This window comes from Castor canadensis, chromosome 7 (assembly GCF_047511655.1).
Source record: "Castor canadensis chromosome 7, mCasCan1.hap1v2, whole genome shotgun sequence".
NCBI lineage: Eukaryota > Metazoa > Chordata > Mammalia > Rodentia > Castoridae > Castor > Castor canadensis.
Window position 1 is genome coordinate 129,854,769 of NC_133392.1, and position 22,055 is coordinate 129,876,823.

The 22,055-nt window shown below is 49.9% G+C and overlaps 2 protein-coding genes across 20 annotated transcripts in view; one reads left to right on the forward strand and one right to left on the reverse strand.

Moving 5' to 3' along the window:
- Positions 1-1,399: 1,399 nt before the first annotated feature.
- On the forward strand, positions 1,400-3,994 carry Hyi (hydroxypyruvate isomerase (putative)). 11 transcript variants are annotated; one of them, XM_020175724.2, is made up of 9 exons: positions 1,425-1,727; positions 1,820-1,931; positions 2,684-2,730; positions 2,880-2,994; positions 3,141-3,219; positions 3,310-3,359; positions 3,459-3,528; positions 3,623-3,757; positions 3,854-3,994. In XM_020175724.2, exons 1-9 carry the CDS (start codon positions 1,561-1,563, stop codon positions 3,925-3,927), a joined length of 849 nt encoding a protein of 282 aa, XP_020031313.1. In that variant the 5' UTR covers positions 1,425-1,560; the 3' UTR covers positions 3,928-3,994. The 11 variants fall into 11 exon arrangements, with proteins under 11 accessions (XP_073936493.1, XP_073936498.1, XP_073936499.1 ...); XM_074080399.1 differs by lacking the exon at positions 3,310-3,359 and having other exon boundaries at positions 1,408-1,727; XM_020175725.2 differs by lacking the exon at positions 2,684-2,730 and having other exon boundaries at positions 1,413-1,727.
- Positions 3,979-22,055, reverse strand: part of Szt2 (SZT2 subunit of KICSTOR complex) — a 50,999-nt gene continuing 32,922 nt past the window's right edge. For 5 of the 9 annotated variants that reach the window (XM_074080378.1, XM_074080382.1, XM_074080381.1 and 2 more), the window contains 30 exons: positions 21,041-21,170; positions 19,194-19,346; positions 19,009-19,111; positions 18,819-18,924; positions 18,618-18,729; positions 17,853-17,971; positions 17,577-17,741; positions 17,269-17,353; positions 16,947-17,111; positions 16,666-16,833; positions 16,153-16,295; positions 15,569-15,735; positions 15,343-15,440; positions 15,125-15,257; positions 14,814-14,944; positions 14,611-14,711; positions 14,361-14,537; positions 13,903-14,176; positions 13,732-13,811; positions 13,508-13,633; positions 13,191-13,390; positions 11,797-11,887; positions 11,506-11,586; positions 11,350-11,424; positions 8,266-8,479; positions 7,720-7,873; positions 7,445-7,567; positions 6,932-7,337; positions 6,679-6,795; positions 3,979-5,085 (listed from right to left, as the gene is read on the reverse strand). In XM_074080378.1, coding sequence (XP_073936479.1) covers positions 4,708-5,085; positions 6,679-6,795; positions 6,932-7,337; positions 7,445-7,567; positions 7,720-7,873; positions 8,266-8,479; positions 11,350-11,424; positions 11,506-11,586; positions 11,797-11,887; positions 13,191-13,390; positions 13,508-13,633; positions 13,732-13,811; positions 13,903-14,176; positions 14,361-14,537; positions 14,611-14,711; positions 14,814-14,944; positions 15,125-15,257; positions 15,343-15,440; positions 15,569-15,735; positions 16,153-16,295; positions 16,666-16,833; positions 16,947-17,111; positions 17,269-17,353; positions 17,577-17,741; positions 17,853-17,971; positions 18,618-18,729; positions 18,819-18,924; positions 19,009-19,111; positions 19,194-19,346; positions 21,041-21,170 — 4,575 coding nt within the window. In that variant the 3' untranslated portion in view covers positions 3,979-4,707. The remainder of the gene's footprint in view (positions 5,086-6,678; positions 6,796-6,931; positions 7,338-7,444; positions 7,568-7,719; positions 7,874-8,265; positions 8,480-11,349; positions 11,425-11,505; positions 11,587-11,796; positions 11,888-13,190; positions 13,391-13,507; positions 13,634-13,731; positions 13,812-13,902; positions 14,177-14,360; positions 14,538-14,610; positions 14,712-14,813; positions 14,945-15,124; positions 15,258-15,342; positions 15,441-15,568; positions 15,736-16,152; positions 16,296-16,665; positions 16,834-16,946; positions 17,112-17,268; positions 17,354-17,576; positions 17,742-17,852; positions 17,972-18,617; positions 18,730-18,818; positions 18,925-19,008; positions 19,112-19,193; positions 19,347-21,040; positions 21,171-22,055) is intronic. The other 4 variants (XM_020175718.2, XM_074080384.1, XM_074080383.1 and 1 more) reach the window with 3 other exon arrangements.

Below are 22,055 nucleotides of genomic sequence, written 5' to 3' on the forward strand. Positions count from 1 at the left end.
GGCTATTTTGCAGATGGAGTTTTGTAAACTATTTGCCTTCGCTGGCTTCAAATGGTGAACCTATGGATCTCAGCTTCCCAAGTGGCTAGGACTATAGATGTGAACTGCCAGTGCCTGGCTCTTTTTTTTTCAGGTGGGTCTCACTATGTTGCCCTGCTGGCCTTAAACTCCTGTTTCTCTTGCTTCAGCCTTCCAAATAGCTGGGATTACAAGTTCTCCTGGTCTTTATAAATTTACATCTTTGAAAAGCAATTTAGCATAACTATGAAGAATTTAAACATTTTCCTATTTTTTGGCCATATAATTATGCTTGTAAGAATCTGCATAATGAAAGTGGACTTATTAAAATAATCTCAAAAATACATAAGAGGCTATACAGATGAGACCTAGGGACCAGAAACATCCTGGTCTTGGGAAGTACACAGACCTGGGAGCAGCTGAGAGTTTGGGCAGCCCTGGGACAGCAGAGACTTCTCAATGTGCTGCCTCAACTTATAGAACTGTTACCCTCCTGTCTGCCTTAGCTTTTATCATCTAACTTCTGCTTCTTTAGTTTCTACAGCCCCAGTCACCGGGCAGTATCAGCTCTTCACTCTTGATAGGAGAATCTTGACTGGCCAGGTTATCTTTCTAAACCTGCAAGTAAGAGGTCTACGCCAGTTCCTGGATTCAGATGTCCTCCCATGGCCCAATCAGCTGAGGCTAAGAGGGGACAGTTAGCCCACAGGTGCTCAGTGTAGTGACCAGTGGTGGGGCAGTTTCCCTTATAAGGAACAAACACTGAAGCTCTGTAAACACTGATGGACATCTCTAGAAACAGAAGCTAAGAAAAAGATGCAGCGACGGGGATCAAGAGGTGCATTAAAGAGCTCTTGCAGCGCGCACACGCACACACAATGTCAATCAACAGTAGTATGATAATTATGGGTTGTCTAGGTGCCAACAATGAGCAGCTAATGCAATGACTTTGATTACGGAAGAACTCGGGGAAATGCTCACAAAATAGTGCTTAAAAAAAGACAGGGTATATAAAACTGCGTATACAATATAATCAGAATTTTCTGAGAAAAAAATTGTATTTTTTAATCTGTCAGGGAAAGTTGGTGGGTAGTGGTATAACTGGTGGTATGAATTATTTGTTCCTTAATGAACAGATACATCTTTCATAATTCGGGGGAAACAGTACTGAAGTCCACGCTCCTTCGCTTTAACTGGCCCGGGACCGCCAGCTTCCGGCTCTCAGCGCCCCGCCCCCCTTCTCCTTCCCACCTTCCCCCGCCCCGCCCCCTCCTTGCTCCATCCCTTCCCCTCCCCCAGCTCTCCCGCCTCCTCCCGTGGAAAAGAAGCCCCTTTCCTGCACTGTCGCAGGCTTTTGTATCACGTTGCTTCCTATCCGCAAAATCAGACGTATTATTTACTCGGAGGGCCAGCAGGGAGCCCTGCTCGCCCTCGGCCGCGCCCCTGCGCCACCGCCCTCCTCCCACCTTCCGGTGGCCGGCGGACTCTGCCCCACCCGGCCTGCAGCGGCATGGCTCCGCTGCGCTTTTCAGCTAATCTGTCATGGTTGTTCCCGGAGCTCCCCAGCCTTCCCGCGCGGCTGCGGGCCGCGGGCCGCTCGGGCTTCGAAGCCGCCGAGGTGGCCTGGCCATACGCCGAGCCGCCCGAGGCGCTGGCGCGCGCGGCGCAGGACGCGGGGCTGCGGCTGGTGCTGATCAACACGCCCCGTGGTGCGTTGCGGGCCCCGGGCCCCGTCTAAGCAGGGCGCGCTGCTCGGGCCGCGGGGTGCCGGAGCCTGCACTGACGCCAGTTCACTCTGCAGGAGACCAAGAGAAGGGGGAAATGGGCTTGGCGGCCGTCCCTGGGAGACAGGCGGCCTTCCGAGAGGGGCTGGAGCAGGCTGTGCTGTACGCCAAGGCTCTGGGCTGTCCCAGGTATCCTACCCTGTCCTCCCCCTCCATGACCTCAGGGTTAGGGCCAGGGATGAGGACGGCCAGTTCTGAGTCACAGGAGCCTGAGTGCATTCCGCCCCTGTAGTCCAGGTCCACTTGTAAACTGCCCTTTGTACTTATCTACTTGTATTAACCTTACCACTCGTTAATGCTCAACCCACGTCCCGGACCCCGTGCTGGGAGCTCAGTGATCAGGGAGATAGCAGGGTAGATACAGTTTGTGATCCATTCTAGGGCAAGGAAGCTGTGGGAGCAGGGTGGGCGTCTAACCCTAACTGAAAGCTGCTGGCAGAAAATGATTAAACTGAATCATGAAGGCTAGGCATCTGCTTCATGGGCAGGAGGCATACTATTCCAGGAAAGGATGCTGTAGCCAGAGGCAACAGGAAGGTTGGCGAGTTCAGCACAGTTCACAAGGCTGGAGGTGTAGCCTGTTGGGGTTGGGAGGGCCAGAGTGCTTGCAGTATCTGAAGTTAGATGTAGCTGAGATCAGGTGACGGGAGGGAGTGAAAGCCTCAAAGTGGGACTTAGTGAATAAACGTCAGATCCTGCAGAGGTCAAATAGATTTGTTGAGAAGGAGCTGGCAACAAGGGCCTTATTACTGGTGAGTGGGGTGGGGGAGGGAGCAGAAAACAATGGGAAGAGGCTAAGAAATAGATGCAAGGCAAGGAGAGAAAGTAGAGGCAAGAAACATGGAATGCCCAAGGGCAAAGGTCAAAATCATCTTTCAAAGGTCTCATGGGAAGGACCAGAAGGGAGAAGTTCAAAGTATAGGACGGGGTAAGTGATGGACTGAGGTCCCTGAGGCGGGAGGATGGGTTGACACTGAAAAGGAGAGATGGGCAAGAGCTGGCATGGTCAGAGAGCATCCAGGAAGATGTGCCTAGGGAGTTGAGGGTGTGAGGCCTCCAGGTGCATCTTCCCCACAGGATCCACCTGATGGCTGGCCGAGTACCCCAGGGGGCTGACCGAGCAGCAGTCAGAGGTGAGATGGAGACAGTTTTTCTGGAGAACCTGAAGTATGCAGCTGGAGTTTTGGCTCAGGTGAGAGGTAGAAATGTGGGAGACCAGTTGAGGCATGAGACTGGGCACTGGCTCATGCCAGAGGGACAGATGAGTATGTTGGTCAGCGACTGGCTGATGGGGGACAAATGTGGAAGCTCTGTGCACTGCATCCAACATGGTGCTAGGAGAACCTCGTGGGAATGCTGGAACCCATTAACACCCGGATCACGGACCCCCAGTACTTCCTGGATACACCCCAGCAGGGTAGGACCCTGGCCCTGTGCCTGCCTCCTCATCCCTCTTGATTCCTGTGCTCCCTTTGAATCTCATGTCCTCTTCCCTGGGTTTTCCCAGCTGCAGCCATTTTACAGAAGGTTGGAAGACCCAACCTCCAATTGCAAATGGTGAGTGGGAAAAAGGGACTGTTTCTCAGAAGGCCATGTTTTCTAAATCTGGGAAGAATAGTGGGGCCATACATACTACCGTAGTATTTTCTTCCCTAGGACATATTCCACTGGCAGATCATGGATGGGAACCTGACTGGAAACATCAGGGAGTTCCTGCCCATCGTTGGTGAGAGGCCCACTTCCTTTGTTCCTTCTTGGTCTGATGCTCCCTCAGGCCTCAGCAATAGCCTGGGCCTCACGTCTGTCCACATCTGTTTCAGGGCATGTACAGGTGGCACAGGTTCCAGGACGAGGGGAGCCAGGCAGCTCAGGAGAGCTGGACTTCTCATACCTGTTCCAGCTGCTGGAAGACGAAGGCTATGAAGGCTTCGTGGGTTGCGAGTATAAGCCTCAAGGTGGAGTTCCAAGTGTGACCTGTCTCTGGAGGGACAGGTGGGGGTGTTGTTTCTCTCCTTGTGGGTTGAAATGCCACTGCCTCTCCCTCCCCACAGGAGATACGATAGCGGGTCTAAGTTGGCTACGTTCATATTGGGATAGGCGGGGCCACCCACAGGATGGCCGATGAGGACCTTCATACCACCTCTATGCTTCTCTGGGACAATGAGCAAGCATTAAAGACAACCTGCTGAGTATTTTCATATGTGTATGTTATGGGGGTTGGGGACACACAGTGTCTAATGCTTTATTGTCTCTGGGTTGCTTCCTTCCCATTGAGAAGGGACACACAGCTTATGCTCAAATCCTCCAGTCAGTGCCAGGGTTGCTGTGGAAACAGGAGGGTTTCTGAGCCCTCCTTCTTTATAGGGTCCAGGTAGAAGGAATAAACACTGGCCTCAGTGGTCTCAGAGGCAGAGCTGGGACTGGAACCAAGGTATTTTATGTCAATGGCAAGCAGTGATGTCCAAATGGGGATAAAGACCATGGGTCTTGCAAAGAGGGAAGATGGCTGTCAGTGACCAAAGACTGTTAGGCAGGATTCAGACAGAGCTCTGAGGGGTAAGTGCTTGCCACCTGGTGTGAAGTGTGAAGAACTTCCAGGATTCCTCCAGGTAGACAGGAAGGAATCATTCCCTTCTGGATGGGCCCAGGAGCCTGAGAGGGGATAGGCACCTACGGAGTCAACCAGACTCTCGAGTCCTGAGCTGGTCAGTAGTTGTAAAGGTTTGGGGAGGGCAGTCGCTACTGCCAGGCTGCAGCAGCAGATCTCCAGATATTCACAAATCCTTTGGTGTTACTCAAGTGTCCGAGCTCTCCCTGAGGCCCAAAAGGGCTGGTCAGTCCTGCATCAAGTGGACAATCTTATAGATCCCTGATTCCATGAACAGTGATTCTGTGGTTCACTTTCTCAGAGGAGGCGGGTCCAGAGGGTGAAACAGGCTGTGTTGATGACAGACTCCAAGTGGTGGTAGGTAGAGACCAACTGGGCAGGGGGGCTCTCACTGTCCTGGGGCTGTACTGGGAAGGGCTCTCGGAAAACCACTGTCAGAGACTGTGGAAAACATGGTGAGTGTGCAGAGATGAGAGGAGGATATGGGTGGAAACAGGGAGCAGGGCTCAGGAAGTGTGGGCATCTCAACCTCAGCAGATTCTGAGGTAGAGCATTTGGGGTACAGCCTCCCACTGGGCTGACATGAAGCCCCCCTCCTCCTCTCACCGTTTTTCCCAAGTGGGAGTCCAGAAACACTAGCACAAAACAGTCAGTGAACTTCTGATTCAGCACCACCTACAGCAACAGATGAAATGACATCGGAGTGAGATTTGTCTTACCTAAGGGGGCAAGAACCCTCCTGCAGGGCTTCCTGAAGAGATAGGAGGATGAGGAGAGCCCACCTGCAGTCCCAGCTCACTCAGGCCTGTGTCTCCAAACCGAACCTCAGCCTGCCTGTTAGAACCTCCTCAGAATGACTCCAGAGGCTCTGCACAGAGCCTGGTATACTGAAGCTGATCAATGAAGGAGAGTTCCCAACCCTGGCACAAGCCCTCCTAACTTCTCCTGATGTCTGGGTATTCCATAAAGCTTGGCTCTGGGATCCATTCCTGGATGATTTCCTCCTAAGGCTTTAGGGCCACCCGATGTCTGGGTATTCCATAAAGCTTGGCTCTGGGATCCATTCCTGGATGATTTCCTCCTAAGGCTTTAGGGCCACCTGTTGATATGTCTGCTGCCTATCTCGTGAGCTCCAATCCTGGATGTCCACACACTTTCTAGACAGTGAACATCCTCCTGGGTCTCAGACTCATCTTACCACAAGCTGAGTTCATTGCCCTTCCCCAAACCCATTCCTGCTTTAATGTTTCCCACCACTGCAGAGGCATCCTAACTGCCCACACCCACCCACACCACTGTGGTTTTGTCCTAACAGATCTTGGCTTCTCTGGAAGACCTGCTAGATTCTAGAAACTAATCTTTCCCATATGCTCTGTTGTGGGGGCCTGCACCAGACACAACTCTTACTTTTTCACCTGCAGTTTTCTATCCAGAACCACAGCTCTCACTGTGCCTGTCTCTTTCGTCTCTTTATTTCCCCAAGTGCATGCCCATAACCTTATCTCTTTTCTCTGTGACCTGTCCTTTATAGCTGTGCCTTCAGTTTTTAATGTGCACCCAGTTCACCTAGCGACATTGCTAAGACACAGATCCTGAGTCAGTGTGGGGTGCAGCATGAGCATCTCTATTCCATTAGGCTCTTTGGTATGCTAATGCTGCTGGTCTGAGGACCAGACTAAGTAACCAGGTGTTAAAGCCCAAGAGCTCCCTCCTGGGACTCTAATCTCTGAGACCAACCACTGATGAAACCCCAAGAGCTCCCTGGTTCCTCATGTAACCAGGATCTCAAGCTAAGATATGTGTTCTTGGTGAGCCTTTGAGGGCAAAGCTCCTGGTTAATTCTCAGCAAATCACAGCCAGGGCTGGATGCTCAATGCTCAAAAGGTGTTTTTTTTTTTTAGTGGTACTGGGGTTAGAACTCAGGGCCAGGGTCTCACACTTGCTAGGCATGCGCTCTACTGCTTGAGCCACTAAACCAGCCCTGTTTTGTGTTGGGTATTTTCAGGATAGAGTCTTGAGAACTATTTGCTCACACTGGCTTCCAACCATGATCCTTCTGATCTCTGCTTCTTGAGTATTTAGGATTATAGGTGTGAGCCACTGGTGCCTGGCTTCAAAGGTTTTACATGTATCTGTGTAGTTCTGTTCCATCTAGACCAGGGTGTAGGGCAAAACTTTTTTGGACAGGCTGGGGCTTCTGATAGGGCAATCATCTTTGATGAGGATATCTACTGTTTCCCCTTTTAAAGTAGGGTCAAGGGGACTTACCAGGTACTGAGTTCCCAAATCTGCACTCTGGAAATGGCGGCAGCTCTGGGGGAAGCGGCTTAGGAGAACTTTGATCAGGCTCTGGTACCAGGAGACCGTCATGGACAGGAAACAATCCTGGGGAAGGGTCCACAGGGCCTAAGCTTGCCATCTGAGTCAGCAGAGACTCTTTCACCCTCTACCCTGGCTACCTGTGGAATTTCTGGCACCTAGCCCAGCCCTTTCTAGAACCTGTGGTTAAGCACTGTCTTACCAGCTGGGGGTCAATGTCCCCAATGGATTTGGCGTGGACTGCCTCTAGGAGCTCCTCTAGCTCTGCCAGGGCCAGGCGTCCCCCCAGCCTCAGTCTGTCAGGCCCTGGTGGCTCTAGCAAGAAGAGGCGCTTCCAGAGGGTGTCCCGACGGCAGTGCCCACCAGCCAGCCGGACCAGCTGAGCCAGCCGTGCCCGTGCCATGCCCACCTCTGCAGCCAGTGGTGGGAACAGAGGAGCTGGCCCAGGGGCTAGGACAAGGCCTGAGGTCTCCCCAGGGCTACTGGCAGAGCTCCCAGGAGTCTCTGGCTCAGGGGGTAGTCTAGGAGGCTTCCGGAACCTGCGCATGTCAGCAGTGAGTCTGGGGAAGAGTTCTCGTTGGCTGGTGAGCACCACAAAGAACTGCAGCCTGGGAAAGGGAGAGGGCAGGAGAGTGGGGATCATGGCAAGATGTACAGGGCAAGATCAGGAAGAAGGCTGGGAAATGGGTATGTTCAAGGTGGGAGATCTACTTACCGCAGAACATGCCGCTCAGCTTCTCCTTGCTCCTCAAAGGGTGCAGCACAGTGACAGACCAGCAGAGACACATCAAAGTCATCCTGATGGCGAAGTCCCTCTGAGTCCAGGTAGGAGCCAGAGCTGTGCAGTGGGAGTGGGGGAGATGTCAACTTTGAGATCCTAATGAAACCAACCCCACCCTTTCTGCCCAAGAAGACATGGGTCTCTTTACTGCAAGAGTAGCCCAGCCTCAACTAAAACACAGCACTTGCTGGATGCCCCTCCCAACCTACCTATGCCATGCTGACACCAGGGCATACTCATTGTGTTCTGGGCCCCCTGGTCGGGCCATGCGCAACGGCTTCATGTGGTAAGAGCTGGCGTGGTCAGCCACGTAGTTGTATAGCTGGTGGGCAGCAATGAGTGGTGTAGGGAGCTCCAGTGTCCCTAAGGGGAAAGTTATAGGAAACAGCAGACACTAAGCCTGGGACAAGCACCCTGATCTGGTAGGACAGGGGATGAAAGTGGCTAAGGCTGACTGGCAGGCAGTGACTCAGCTTTCGGGGGAGCTCCTGAGTTCCTGTGGAATGCTGAGATGGGGTGAAAGGAGCTCAGAACAGAGGGCAGAGTGCATATGACACAGGGCTGTGGTTCTGATATGAAACCATCTGTGAAGAACTTTAGACACAGACAGACACAGAAACACATAAAGCATGGGGAGATGATATGAGTGATTAACAACAAAGAACCACTTGCCCGGGAGGTGATCCCACTATTGCTGGCTTGTGACACTGTGGCCTGTCTTTTTTGGCCTTACTGGCTTGCTTTTGGGCACTGACCTTGGTAAATGTGATTGCGGCCAAAGTGGGGTCCATCAGGGTGGTGGGCCAGGAAGTGTCGCAGGAAGGTGGTAAGGTGGTAGCCATGCCGCAGCACCAGGTGGGCACCCAGCACATGCTGGTGCACGAGGCGCAAGTGGAAGTCATAGCTGAAGGAGTGTACATGCATCAGGTCCCGCACTTTGTCACACTCCTCTGTGAACAGCATGGACAGCTGGGAGGGGCAGTAGGGAACAGGACAGGGTTAGGGTGTGGTAGCACAGGCTACCCAATCCACATTTTCTTCCTTCCAGGGAAGAAGAAACTTGACAGAGTCCCCCTGTTGCTGCGGGCCCAATGAAACCCCCTCAACCAGCACAGCTGGCTATGAGAAGCCTTCCGCTTAGTAATAGTTCTTTTTTTCAGCAGCACAGGGGGGTTGAACTCAGGGTGTTGTGCTTGCTAGGCAGCTATGTCCCTAGCCCTTTTTGCTTTAGTTATTTTTCAAATAGGGTCTCATATATATATTTTTTTAACCCAGGCCAGCCTGGACCTTGATTCTCCTATTTACACTTTCCACATAGCTGGGATGACAGGCATGTGCTATCACACCCAGCTTTTACTGGTTGAGATGGAGTCTTGTGAACTTTTTGCCTGAGCTGGCCTTGAACCACAATCCTCCTGATCTCTGCCTCCTGAGGAGTAGCTAGGATTACAGGTGTGAGCCATGGGCACCTAGTCATTAGTTACACTTTTTACTACATGTTATAACTCTGTTTATGTGAACCTGGGACCATTTTGAGTGGCTAGGCCTTAACTGTATCCCAGATTCTACTAGAATCTGACACAGAATCATCAATGCAGCAAATATGTACTATCTACCATGTATCCAACAATGACTGCTCAGGGTGCTGAACATACAGTAGGGAATGGGCTAAACCCCTGTCATCAAGGAGCTTACAGTCTAGTTACAGGAGATAGAACAATAAGCATTAGAAAATGTTTACAAAGCACACCAGAAGATGGTGTTATAGAAGATTTTCCCAGGGGGAGACAGGGGGCAGGGGGGCAGGGGGGAGAAATGACCCAAACAATATATGCACATATGAATATATGAATAAAGAAAAAAAAAGATTTTCCCAACCCTTTCCAGCTTTATCTGCCTATCAAACTATCTACTTTTTGCAAAGATGGCACATATTTTCTCCTTAGCACTTCATACCTGTGTGCCCTTTGCTTGGAATGCTGATCTCCCTGACCCCGAGCCTGACTAACTCCTACTCATTCTTAAGGCTTCCTCTAAACATTCCCAGGGCTAGGCCAGGGTGGGCCTCCTTTGACTGATGTATGCCTGCCTGCCTGTGTGACTGAATGAGCCACTGCAGAAGAAGGAAGGAAGGCAGAGACGTGGAGCCGGCAATTTTCTTGATGGAAATCTCCATTCTCCATTACTTAGTACTGAATGTGTGGTTCTGAAATGGCAGGCTCCAACTGGCCATTCTTGGAGGCACTGAGCCTTGGAGTTAATAGAAAAAAACAATAGAGTGTCGATAAATAGAGGCCTAGATATAGGGAGCAAATAAAAAAGAAAAAGAAAAAGAAACAAATGACTGTAGGAGTCAGACTAGCTGTATGACCTAGGTAAGTCACAACCTCTCTGTGCTTGTTTCCTTATCTACGGTAGAGATAATATACAGGTTTCATAAAATTAGAGGCAATGTGAGGAACTGAAATAAACAAGGATGAGCATCACAGAGACCTAGATTTCAACTCAAAGACTGCCACTGACTAGCTGTGTATCCCAGGACAAAGAACTTAATCTCTATGAACCTCTGTCTCTTTATCTATATAGGAGTAAATGATACCTCTTCAGTTAGTATATATACTAAGTGCTTAATGAACAATGGCATCTTCTTTTTTTTTTTTACAGTACTGAGGTTTGAACTCAGGGCCTAAACCTTGAGCCACTCCACCAGCCCTTTTTTGTGATGGGTTTTTTTGAGATACAGTCTCAAGAACTATTTGCCTGGGCTGGCCTTGAACCGAGATGCTCCTGATCTTTGCCTCCTGAGTAGCTAGAATTATAGGCGTGAGCCACCGGCACTGGTACAACAATGGCAATCTTAAAGCAACTTAGAAACCTGTAAGAGTTAGAGACTGGATAAGTAGGATAGAGAGCTAAGGGAACTCTGGTGATCAGGGGACAAGGATTTCAGAGAAAGCTCAGGGAATAAAGGGGTGAGTCCTTCCTTCCAATCCCACAGTAAAGTGTGAAGGAGTACCTGCCAATCCACAGCTCCCTTCTGAGCACTCTGGCCCAGGTAGGTTATACTTACCATGTTTTCCCTGGTCATGTTATCCTGTGATTTCTTGTGACTACGTATACACACTTGAGTCAAAGGCAACCATTTGGGGCTGGACACGAGCAGTCCAGATATGAAAGTTCCTCACAATAAAGGAATCTGCACTGTTTATACAGGACCCAACTGGATCCCCATCTCTCAGGAAGTACATGTGAGGTAACAGGTATAGCTTTTAGTGTAACATTCTTGGCAACATGAGGAGCTGAACTAAGTACAGCGAGGGTTCAGGTCCCTGACTTCACTCAATCTTCAACTCATTCTGAGCACTTCTGAGTGTCTAGTACCCCTCTTGGGGTACCAAGGCCCTGCCTTAAGGCAGACCGACAGGGACATAAATAATAATAACTAAGTGCCAGGGTCCACTGTGTGGGTGAGTGACTGTATTGACAGGCTGTTCCTCTGTAGATTAGGCTAGACTGCTCATGACACTGATATAAACATATCACACCACCCACTGTACTCAAATGTCCTCACTATCTAGCTATCCATGTTATGGATGACCACTGTGCCAGCTACTATCAGTGCCAGAGTGATCACAGGACTAGACCAGTCACTGTGCTGACCTGCCTTCTGCCTTGGTTCTTCAGCTGAATGCAGCTTTGGAGTACCCAGGGTCAGAGTGGGAGGTGGCCCAGTCATAACACCAGAATGTGGAATGCCCACTGACCTGGCCAGGCCAGAATACCAGGTCAGTCACTGGGCTATACTGCCTGCTGCATTATTCTTATTGCCCATCACATACCTGAGAGTTGACAGCCTGCCCCATTGGGATTCGAGAACATTCCAGTGCAAACTGTTTGACACAGAAGTAGCAGCCCTGGAGGGAGGGTGAGATGAGGTCAGGAGGGTCAGAGACAGGTTGGTCTAGATCTTTCTACTGAATGCCCCCCCTGCTCACCTGGAAAGTCAGCTCCATGAGGATGATGCCTCCGGGCAGTGCCCGCTGCAGGTGGTATGTAGTAACTAGAGAACCAGTGCTCTAAAGAAAGACAAAAAGGGGCAAGTGTTGGGGGCTTACCAGTCTTGAGCCAGCAGGGTGGAAATCCCTTAGGTTCCTGACTTTAAAAATGGTGTCAGTCTGGCATCAGTGACCTCAGTATCACTGTTCTCAGGCATGGGGAAGTAATTCAGGGTCAGTGACTGGTATCTAGGGAATTGCTGACATCACCATGATATGATAATCAATTACCTTGGGGCTCCCCTCAGTCTTGGTTTTAGGGCAGGAGAAGGAGCCTCGACCTTCTGTTCCAAGAATAGCCATGGCCCGCAGCCGGCTGGTGCTGTACAAAAGGGAGAGATGAGAGAACAAGGCAGGGCAGGGAGGTGCAGGATTGTGGCTATCAGACCATTTTATGTGGAACTATTTTGCATGGGAGGAAACAGGTCCACAGATGGAAGGATTTGCAGGTTAGAGTATGGCTCAAGTGGTAGAGCACCTGCCTAGCAACAGTGAGGCCCTGAGTTCAAATCCCAGTACTGCCAAAAAAGAGTAAAAAGGATTTTAGGGAAGAATATAACTGAGTAGAAGGTACAAATTACAACTTCTTTTTTAGAGAAGCTATGACAACTGGGCATTGGGTGTCTGGGGTAACAAGCTGAGCAGCTCCTTCTCAGGGGATTGTGGAGGGGTCACCTGGCCACTGAGAAATAGGGGTCGGGGAAGATCCCAAGAGATACATTCATGCCTTCTCTATGTAATGCTGGAAAAAGTGAGGGAAGCCTGGATAACAGAGAGCTGGTTAGTAAAATGCCGGGGACATAGAATTGGCTTTCTGGACCAAGGTGGTGTCTTGGGAAGGAAAAAGTACATTTTACATTTAAAAAAGTATCTAACTGAAAATAGAAGGGCAAGAAAATGTCTCAGTAAACTGACAAATTTGAAGACACAGAAGTAACTGTGTGTAATGTGAGCAGATTGTTTTTTCCTACACAGCTATTAGTAAGGGGCTAAGAACCTAAGACTGGAGGCCCAGATGCCTAGAGGAATATAGAACAAGGGCCTCAAAAACAGGACTTTGTAGTCTGGCACAGGACAGGAAAGGTAGCTGCAGAGTTGCCACGAACTCAGGGGAGATGGAAGGTGGTGACAGAGGGGTGCTTCCTTCCTAAAACTCAGACCAGTCACTTACTGGCCAGGGAATACACACAACAAAGAAAGCCATGAAGAGAAAAGCCATTTAATCATAGGTGACACACCATATCCAATCTCAGGAGAGGCTAGTGGGTTAGTCAAGACAGGAACTGGTAAGACCCAAATCCAAAAACTTAGGAGCATGTACAAGATTCATATGTGTGGATATACACATATAGGCATGTAAACACAAGGTATGGGTAGACACAAGCTCTGAGAGAATGGACACAGTTCTGTGTATGAATGTGCTCATGAGTTCCACAAACCATATGAAGTTTGTAGTACACGCATGAGGGCTGCATCAAAGTGTCCAAGATCCTTAGATATGTGCATCGGCCTAGTGGGGTGGGATGAACATGCATACTGTCAAAATGTAACCAACATGAAGACAGGAAGGGCCATGGGCTTCACCCACAGTGGAGAAGAGAGTAGGGAAGGAGGGGTAGGCTCACCTGCGGGAGGGTGAGGGGGGTCGCAGTGGTACCAGCACAAAGCCTATGCTCTGCAGATACTGCACATATTGCTGTAGGAAGACCAAACTCAGCTCCTTCAGCCATGGCTCTTCACGGGCTCCTGATGGAGGTATATCCAAGGATTCGCAGCTCATGGGGGTCTCTCGGCTCCCAGACCCTGACTCTGGGCGATGGCGCCGCTGTGAGAATGGAAATTAAGGCTCTACTCACTGTCAGACCCCTAAGGGTGGAGGAATGGAGGGCACCATGGGGGTAAACAGATCTCAGAAGAGAAATCTTGGAGTCTTGTGTCTCACCTGCCCCTCAGGGGGCCCAGAGGTTTCTGGGGGTCCATGCAGCCAGGCAGCTGGATCAAAGAGCAGGGCTGTTGCACAGTAATGGACCAGGCGGGATGACTGCTTCAGGGTCTCCAGCTCCCCAGCCTGGTGACATGAGGCAGTAAACACTGGAGCTGTGGTCAGGGAAAGGTCACAGGATCTTCATGGAAGATGTAGGCTGGGGTCACACTGGGGTCACTCACACTGATGGGCATGCTGGCTGGGGCAGAACGCTGCTGCCACGTTACAAATAGGTTCTCCATCTTCATCTGGCGCTCCAGCTCTGGGGGTGGGAAGCATTAGTAGTAGCCCCAGGAGCCATCCCTCCTCTTCCACAGCCTACAGATTTCCCCTGCCCAATGCAGGCTCAGGACCTTCACCTCTGCGTTCTGTCATCTTGATCTCCAAGAACTGCTGACCATGGTATGTTACAGGATCAGGAGGTCTGGGTATAGGACCAACTGTGGAGCTGGGGCGGGCAGCTGTGATGTCCCTCAGGGCCTCATCAAAGGGGAATGTGTCCAAGGGAAGGGGACCCCCACCACGAGAGGACCCACTCAGCCGGCCCTGCTCCCGGCTCAGTGGGGGGCTTGCACTCCGGATGAGGGTCTCTACTTCCATGGTCGGCATCAGGAATGGATTTGGTTCCTGAGATAAATGGAGAATCATGTGGGTTCATGGCCTTTGTCCTTGGACCCTCTCTCCCCTCTAAGGGTTTCCTTTCCAACTCCCTCTCTTTTGCCTTGGCTCTCAATTCTGTCCCCTATCCCATGCTTCCTTTAACTGACCCCTGAATGGCCAGAACTAGAGGAGGGAAAAAGGCAGCAGGCACCTTTTCATCTTGCATGGGAAAGTCCAACTGGCCATAATGATGGAAAAGCCCAAGCTTCTGGCTGAGCAGGCAGAAGATAAGATGTGCCCGTGCATTCTGCCACTGCACAAGGCGAACCAGCGCTCTTCCTAATGTTGCCCCCAGGTCTGGAGCCCAGTTGTAGGTCAGCAGCTGAAGCTGTAGGTCAGAGGTCAGGGTCAGTGAGATCACAGAACCCCTCCTCCCTCCCAATTTCTAACTCCACATTTACCTTCTTGTCCACAATCTCTAGCAGCAAGAACCTCTGCCGAGGAGCATTTCGCCCCGAGCTCCCATCACCTCCTGACTCGAAGCGCTGCACAGCTTTGGCAGCTATGGGGTGGGAAAGGGCACAATGGAGGTCTCCCCCCATGGCAGGATTAGATACCAGTCATCAGTCACTCAAGCCCACCCTCCCCTTGGCTACACTCTCACCCTGCTGGGTTGGTCTCCTCCACTGCACGAAGTTCCTTCCCAGAAGCAGCAGATGTCGCTCAGCTGCTGGGCGGGGAGCTAGGCCCAGCTGTCCAGGGGAACAAGGACTGAAGATTTCTGGCTCTGAACTCCTATTGGGAGGAAGGGGCAGACAAAAAGGAAACCATCCCTGACCCCATTCTCTAGTTTAGCCTCCCTGGGCCTAGCTCCCACCTCTCCTAGCTCAGCCTCCGTGGGTTTGGCTTCCTAAGTTCCCAGTTTTTAGGACGTCTGGGGAATTTCCCTCCAATTCCATGAGATTCCAAACTCACAAATGCTGCTCAAAGATACGGACACTGGTGTCTCCAGCCATTGAGGTGACTAGAGTGGTGAACTCAGACAAGACGGATGGAAGAAGGAACCGGGACACCATGTGGGTGGAGCTTCTGGACACTGAGGCACAACCTGGAGGGCAGAGAAGTCACTGTAGAACTGCAGGATGGACACCAGACAAGAGGGTTGAGGGCTGGGAGATGGGTTGGGGTCTTACCAATTTGAAACATAAACCCCATCCAGTGTTGAATGACACGAGCAAACACAGGGTGTAATGTCCCCACCTCACCCTCCTCTAGTTGTGTTGTCCGGCGTCTAAAGACAGAGCAAGAGGAAGAACTTCCACACCATACACAACACATGTATATTTATACAAACCAAACACCCATCTGTGATTTTACACCTGTACTCTCCCATGATACTACATCACAGCACACGCATACCTTTGTCTCTGTGTTCCAGAATCTGGACCTGGTGCTCGCTCAGTTCCACCTGGAGTCCGAACATTCTCAGTTTTATGACGCCTCCGACCCCGAGTGTCTTCTGGCCGATCCAGAACAATGTCATCTGTTGTTTTTGGGGAACCCAAATCTCCGCCTTCTATTTTACTCTGGGGGCAATGTAGGGAATGAAGAAGGGTTATTAGAAAGAAGAAAGGGGTGAGGATGGAGGCACGGTGATGACCCAGGAGGGTATGGAGGCCTGGGTTTAGGCCCTGGCTTTCCTGGAGGCTGACTAAGCAGTCCTGAGCATGTTACTTAACTTTCTTGCGCCTCATCTTTCTCAAGGTAAAAGCTCTACTTAATCTTGCAGGCTGTTAGAAGATCCAACAAGAAAAAATGGAATTGAAAGCATTTAGCAAGTTGGGGCTCTCTGTATCTGTGAGAACCTGCCATGTTCTGTGAACATCTGTCCAAAGGACAGAGCAGTTTTATCACAAAGGAGGTCTGGGGTTGGGGATGGGAATAGGAGGAACTAGGAGGCAGGCTACAAAGTAGGGCACTAACTTTACCACTTCTTCCCTTACCAGCATATCCCAGAAGCTACGCCGGCCAGCTTTGCTGGGTGGAGTCATAGGTTCTCCAGGGACAGGGGTAGGAGGAAAGGTGCTGACTTGGCCTAAAGGGCTCTTGGTTTCCAATGATCCACTTCTGAGACTTCCTGAGGACACTAGACATTACAGACTCCCATCACAGATCATAAATCCTCACTCTAGACAAGTAAGCCCCAAGACTGGAGTGAGAATGCCCTGCCACCCACTCTACCTGTTAGTGAGTGTAGGCAGCTGATAGTGTATGGGTGCATGTGTTTGTGAGGTAAGATCCTGAGGCAATCTCCCTCCCCAGGTGGTGGCCAGCTGCATGTGTACACTTTTGCCAGTGCTTCACCTTGATGATGCACAGAAAAGGTGATGAGTAACTGTGAATTCGTATTTCTAATGCACCCCACTTTTGTACCCTCACCTGCACAATTTCCTGCCTGGATTTGTGACATTCTCTGGACCTGGGGGGAAGGGGAGGAGGAATCTTAACCTGCATACCTGGGGGTGTATTCTCTGTACACAGTGAAGCTGGCAGCAGCTGCAGCTCCATGATGGCATCAGCCAGGGCCTGGCGAGCTGCTCCCCGGAGCTTCTCCTCCAGCTGCACAATGCTAATGTTCCCCTTTTCCCACACGTCCAGTCGAAGCCGTGGGGCTCCATTCTGAGCTGAAGGAAAAAATGATGGTCACTTGAGGGTATCCCTAGATCCCACCCTACTCATCACCTTGCTTCCTACAGCATTGACTGACTACCCCATACTTTGGTCAAGCTTCTCCCACCTGAAGAACTGTCCAGAACAACTGGGCAGCGGATGACCTGAGTCAGTTGCTCAAATTCCTCTTCTCGCAGTGCATCTGGGGACCCCGGAGAAGAGGGGGGCCACAATGCTAGTGAGATAGGGGCCCCTGCTTCATCCACAAAGGCTAGAGTGATACAGGCGACTCCTGGGTAGAAATCCATAGCAAGGTTTAGATCTAACACTTGAAAATTTCCCCTCCTCAAACCCCCTTCAGCTGTAAGGCTGACAAAGGTCCTGTCAGACACAAGAGAAAACCCTTTCCCATACCTGGTAGTACCACAGGCCCATGCCCTGCACTGTACCTTTGCCCCCAGTGCCTTGTCCACCAGGCTTGTTATACAAGTAGATGTCCAAGTCAGGAAGGCCACCCTGTGGTGGGAGTGGATGCTGGGGAGAGAATAGCCATGGAACACTAAGGTGGGTATCTACATTGGGGAGCAGGGTACAGGTGCACATAGGAACTCAGGAAGATAGGCAGATAAAGATGTCTGGAGGGCTGGATGATTATGGGCCCATGGGTGAAGGCATGAATTGGGGTATCTAGAAAACAGTTGCAGTCAGGGTATATAGGGGTACACAAGACTGAGGAGAGAGGTGAGGGCAATCTCACTTGGAAATGGTTCCGGCTGTTACTGTCTGTATACTTGGGAGAGTGCAGGAAGATGAGCAGGTTCTGCCGAAGGTACCAGGCCAGAGCAGGAAGCCAGGGCCTGCAGGAGTAGGGCAGGGCCAGATGCAGAATCTCTGAGGGGAGACTTCCAGGCGGCTGGATGAACTGCAGAGTGGGAAGGGTGAGTCAGAGCTGAATGCACAGTCTCTAGCCTAGACTGCTCTGGGATCTGTGGCTGAGCCTGGGAAGAATGCTGGAGTCTGGGAGGATGCTGACCTCCACATCAGCTGGTGTCAGCTTGCAGTTCCTAACCAGCATGACTGTGATAACGTCCAGTGTGGCCTCATCCAGGCGCCGACGCAGAACCCGTACTAGCTCATCTGTGATCTCAGGACCTTGACAAAGTCATTGCAGGAAGATAGGGATACTGGTAAAGGATCCAGCTATCCCTATACTAGCCCTTAAACCCCAAACTCCAACAATCCCTCATACTGAAGGTAGTTAGGCATGCTAGCTGAGGAGGAAACCAGCACTAGTTTCTAGTTTTTCCAAGCTATTTACTGTGACTGTGGACATATGAGTTACCTGAAAGCCTCAGAGCTCTCATCCAAAAGATGGGAATTAAAATAGCACCAAGCTCACAGGTGGGTCACAAGTTTTAAAAGAAGGTATGTAACAGTCTGAGCCTGAGACCAGGTAGGTACATATTACCTGGACACCATAGGTTAAACATAGTCCAAAAACCCATCATCTTCACTCTAGTCTGTCCCAGTCTCAGACCAGTGCAGCCACCATCTACCCCCTGGTCACCTGGCTCATTTTCCCAAGCTGCATCTCAATCAGCTGTGAGTCCATTCCCCTAAATGTCATCATTGGAGTCTGTCTTCTCCCACCCAGCTCCTGCTCAAGCAGAGTCCAGAGCATAGTCAGAACTGGAGGGAAGGGGTCTAGGGTAGAGTAAGAAGAGGAGGAGGCTCTGAGAGAAGTCCCAGAGGATTCTGGAACCTCATGGGTCACTTCCTGACCTCTCATAATCTTTACCTGCCTGCCCTACACCATGCACCAGCAGCTGGATATGTCTGTCTACTTGGCCCACGGGGCGAGCAGCATCTGAACTGCGGCTGGAAGCCATGTCCAAGGGAGAACGAGGACCCTACAAGGACAAATATTGTCAGAGTCTAACTTTAGGGAGCAAAGTTTGAGGGGAGCACAGAGGCAATGGAGAGTAGGAGCAATACGTGCCGAGGCTTCCTCAGAGTAAATGGGTTCTTGGCTCCGGGATAGAGCTAGGGAAGGGGGTAGAGTATCCGCTTCCCACGGCCGGTCACTACAGGATGTCTCCAGGAGCCTGGGAAAGAGTAACAAGGTCTTTGGACATGTCTTCTCCCATGCCATCCCTGACTTTTAACCCATCTTTTCAGGGCCCACATACCGAAGGTAATAAACAGCCTTTGTTGCTCGTTCCTGGTAAACAAACATATTCTTCCGGTTCACCACAGAGAAGGCATTAAGCACAGAACGTAGGGCCTGGATTGCTGGGAGAGTAACATGGGCTCAGGAAACTCTCTTCCCCAGATGCTTTACCCTCCACCTGCCCTTTCGTGCCAAATCACATACCCCGAGAGACACCCATGCTGGGCCCCATCTTGAGACGTGAATGGACTCGGATCACAGTTCCCCATACAACGTCACAGGAGAAATGGCCAGGGACAAACTGCATTGTGGCTGCTAAATACCCTCGGGGTGTACAGCTCTCATCAGCAGCATAATCTGGAAGGAGGGAGGGCATGGATTAGGAACAGAATGCCCAACTCTTGCCCTCTAGACTGCTCACTGGGAACTGGCCACTTGTCCTCACCCCCCAATTCTATTCCTATGGTGGGGAAAGATAAGTATTTTCATTAACAAGGTTGTCTGTGTACTTTGGGAGAGTGCAGGAAGATGAGCACACCCTTAGGAAGCCAGGTCATAGAACAGAAGCTTTCAGGACCATCACCAGGAGACTCAAGAAGCAGCTAACAAGAAGTGTAAAGAAAAGCAAAGCATGAGGCAATACAGAAGTCAAGGGAAAGGGGTTCTAGCCCTGTCATAACATATGTCAGTGGTCCTATAAGCCACTATCCTCATAGGGAGATGCAATAGTAGCCTCATTAAAACAAAAAGTGATGCTTATGCACACCAGCTGCAGAGTGGGGGAAAACTACATTCTGTGCTTTGGAGGACAGATATCCAAAGGGTGGTATGACAGTACTCAAGAGCCATGACCAGAGTCCAATGCCTTGTTTGATTCTTGTCAAGTTTCTAGGTGGATGAGGAATCTTCCAGTAGGTAGAAGTAGCAGTCTGGTTTCCCAGAAATACTGCTGCCAGGTGTCAGCAATGTATAGGATACTCAGGAGGATGCAGAGTTTCTGCATAGAAACTCTGGCACAGAATGATGTTGCTAAGGGTTTCAGGGAAAAAACATGGAGACAAAAATGAGGTAGGGCTGTGCCTGGGTTCTGATTGGTCTTACACCCCCAGGCTTCTGGGAGTCACCCTAAGGTGAAACTGCTTTCTTGTCCTGGCTCATTCTCAATTTGCAGAAATTTCCTTCAAAACCACAGGAGTCTACGCTTTAATATGGAGAACATCCCAGGATGTGATCAATGCACTCTCCCAGCATTGGCAGAAAGGTTTGAGAATGTTAAAAATAAGGAGTGGCCTGATTTTACTTTTAAACCAGAAGGGAGAACTGCAAAAGATGGACATATTTGGTGTTTCTCCTTGGACTTGGATGGGAGGTAATCAGGAGTAAGAGAAGGGAGCAGAAGTGCTGAGATTTCAGTTACTACCTCCAGGAGATTGACATGTTTCCTTATCATGACCAGGAATCCCAGGAATCTGAAAGAAGCCCTGTGCCTGACTGTCTGGAGGAACAGTCAATCGAAGTCTAATCCTGCTCAGTCTCCTCTCCTCTGGTCTTCTCTCACCTGGGAAGTGGCAGGCTTGTTCTCACTCCCTCAGATGCCTTGTACCTGTCTATTCCCATGCTAGGGAAAGATGAAGATTTTGGGTAACAAGAAAGGCCAGTGGAGGGATGCCCTTAGGAAGCCAGATCATAGTCTGCAGATAATCATCTCTTCTCTCTTATATTCTTCAACCTCTTCCCTCCTTATGACCTCTTTCCCTATGGAACATAGAGAAGTTCTTCCCTTGCCCCTATCTTCCCTCAGTTAGTCTATTTTCTCTCCCAACCTACTTGAAAGAGCAGTTATTTCTCCACCTGTCTCTCTTCACTTTTCCATTTCAACTGGTTTCTATTCCATCTTTCCGCTGAAACTGCATTCATGAGTCACTGATGATCTAGAAGCAGCCAGATCTAAGAATCCTTTCCTAGCCTACTCTTGCTTCTCACCCAAGGACTGAATAAAAGAATCGGCAGCAGCACTGACTTGTGAGGAAAGCTACAAGTTGGGATCATACCATCACTGGGCAGCAGTGCTCGCTGACGGGAGTGGAAGGGGGTCTCGCTGCGCCACAGATCTTCCTCACTCTCAGCCACCAGAAGGGAGTTACACACGTGACTGTCATGAAGGTCCTGAAGAAGCAGTCGCTGACAAAAGAAGCAAGGGGTTAGAAAACTGAAATACCTTCTCATAAGTGGGTGGTAGACAGGGGTGATTAAAGGCCAGAGAAAATGCCCACTATTAATGCGGGTCCAAGGTAAAAAACAACATTAGTAATCACTGATCAAAAAGGACATCAGAAGCCCAGCCTGGGCTACACAGTGAGTTCCAGGCCAACCTGGGCTACATAACAAGACTCTATCTCAAAAACAAAACAATGACAAAAAGCACCCCACCACCAACAAAAATGGACATAGGCAATCAGAACATTAGTAATCAGAGATGGTCTCCCACCATAACAAAGCTGAGGGCTCTCTGCTGGAAAAGTAGAATCAAGTCTCAAATAATGCCTTTTTAATTGTATCCTCTAGTATTATAGATGTAGGACAGTACTGTATAGTACCTCTGTGAATGTAAAGTATCTTGCACCTGCTTTATGATACGTAGTAGTGACTGTGCTTTATCAGAGCTGTTTTTAATGATGTTACTCTAGAATGTTTTCTTTCTAAATGATGATTGAGAAGCTAATAAAAAAAATGGTGCCAGGTACCACAACAGTAACAGAAAATTGCTGTTTTCTGGGGTTTTGTTTTTTTTACTTTTTCACTTTTTTTGTTGTTGTTTTGGTTTTTTTGTTGTTTTAATGGAGTGTGCTAGATGTCTCTATAATTTTGTTCAGATGACTGCAGAACCTGGAAAAGCTGTTGCTGCTATTGATGCATAACATACTGCTATTATTGGTCTTTTTATATAAATATATATATATATATATATATATATATATATACATATATATATAATTTGAATTTTTGGAAACTTTAGCTGTGCTGTCAACTTTGGAAAAAAGTATCCCAGTTTACTGTGTTGAGTTG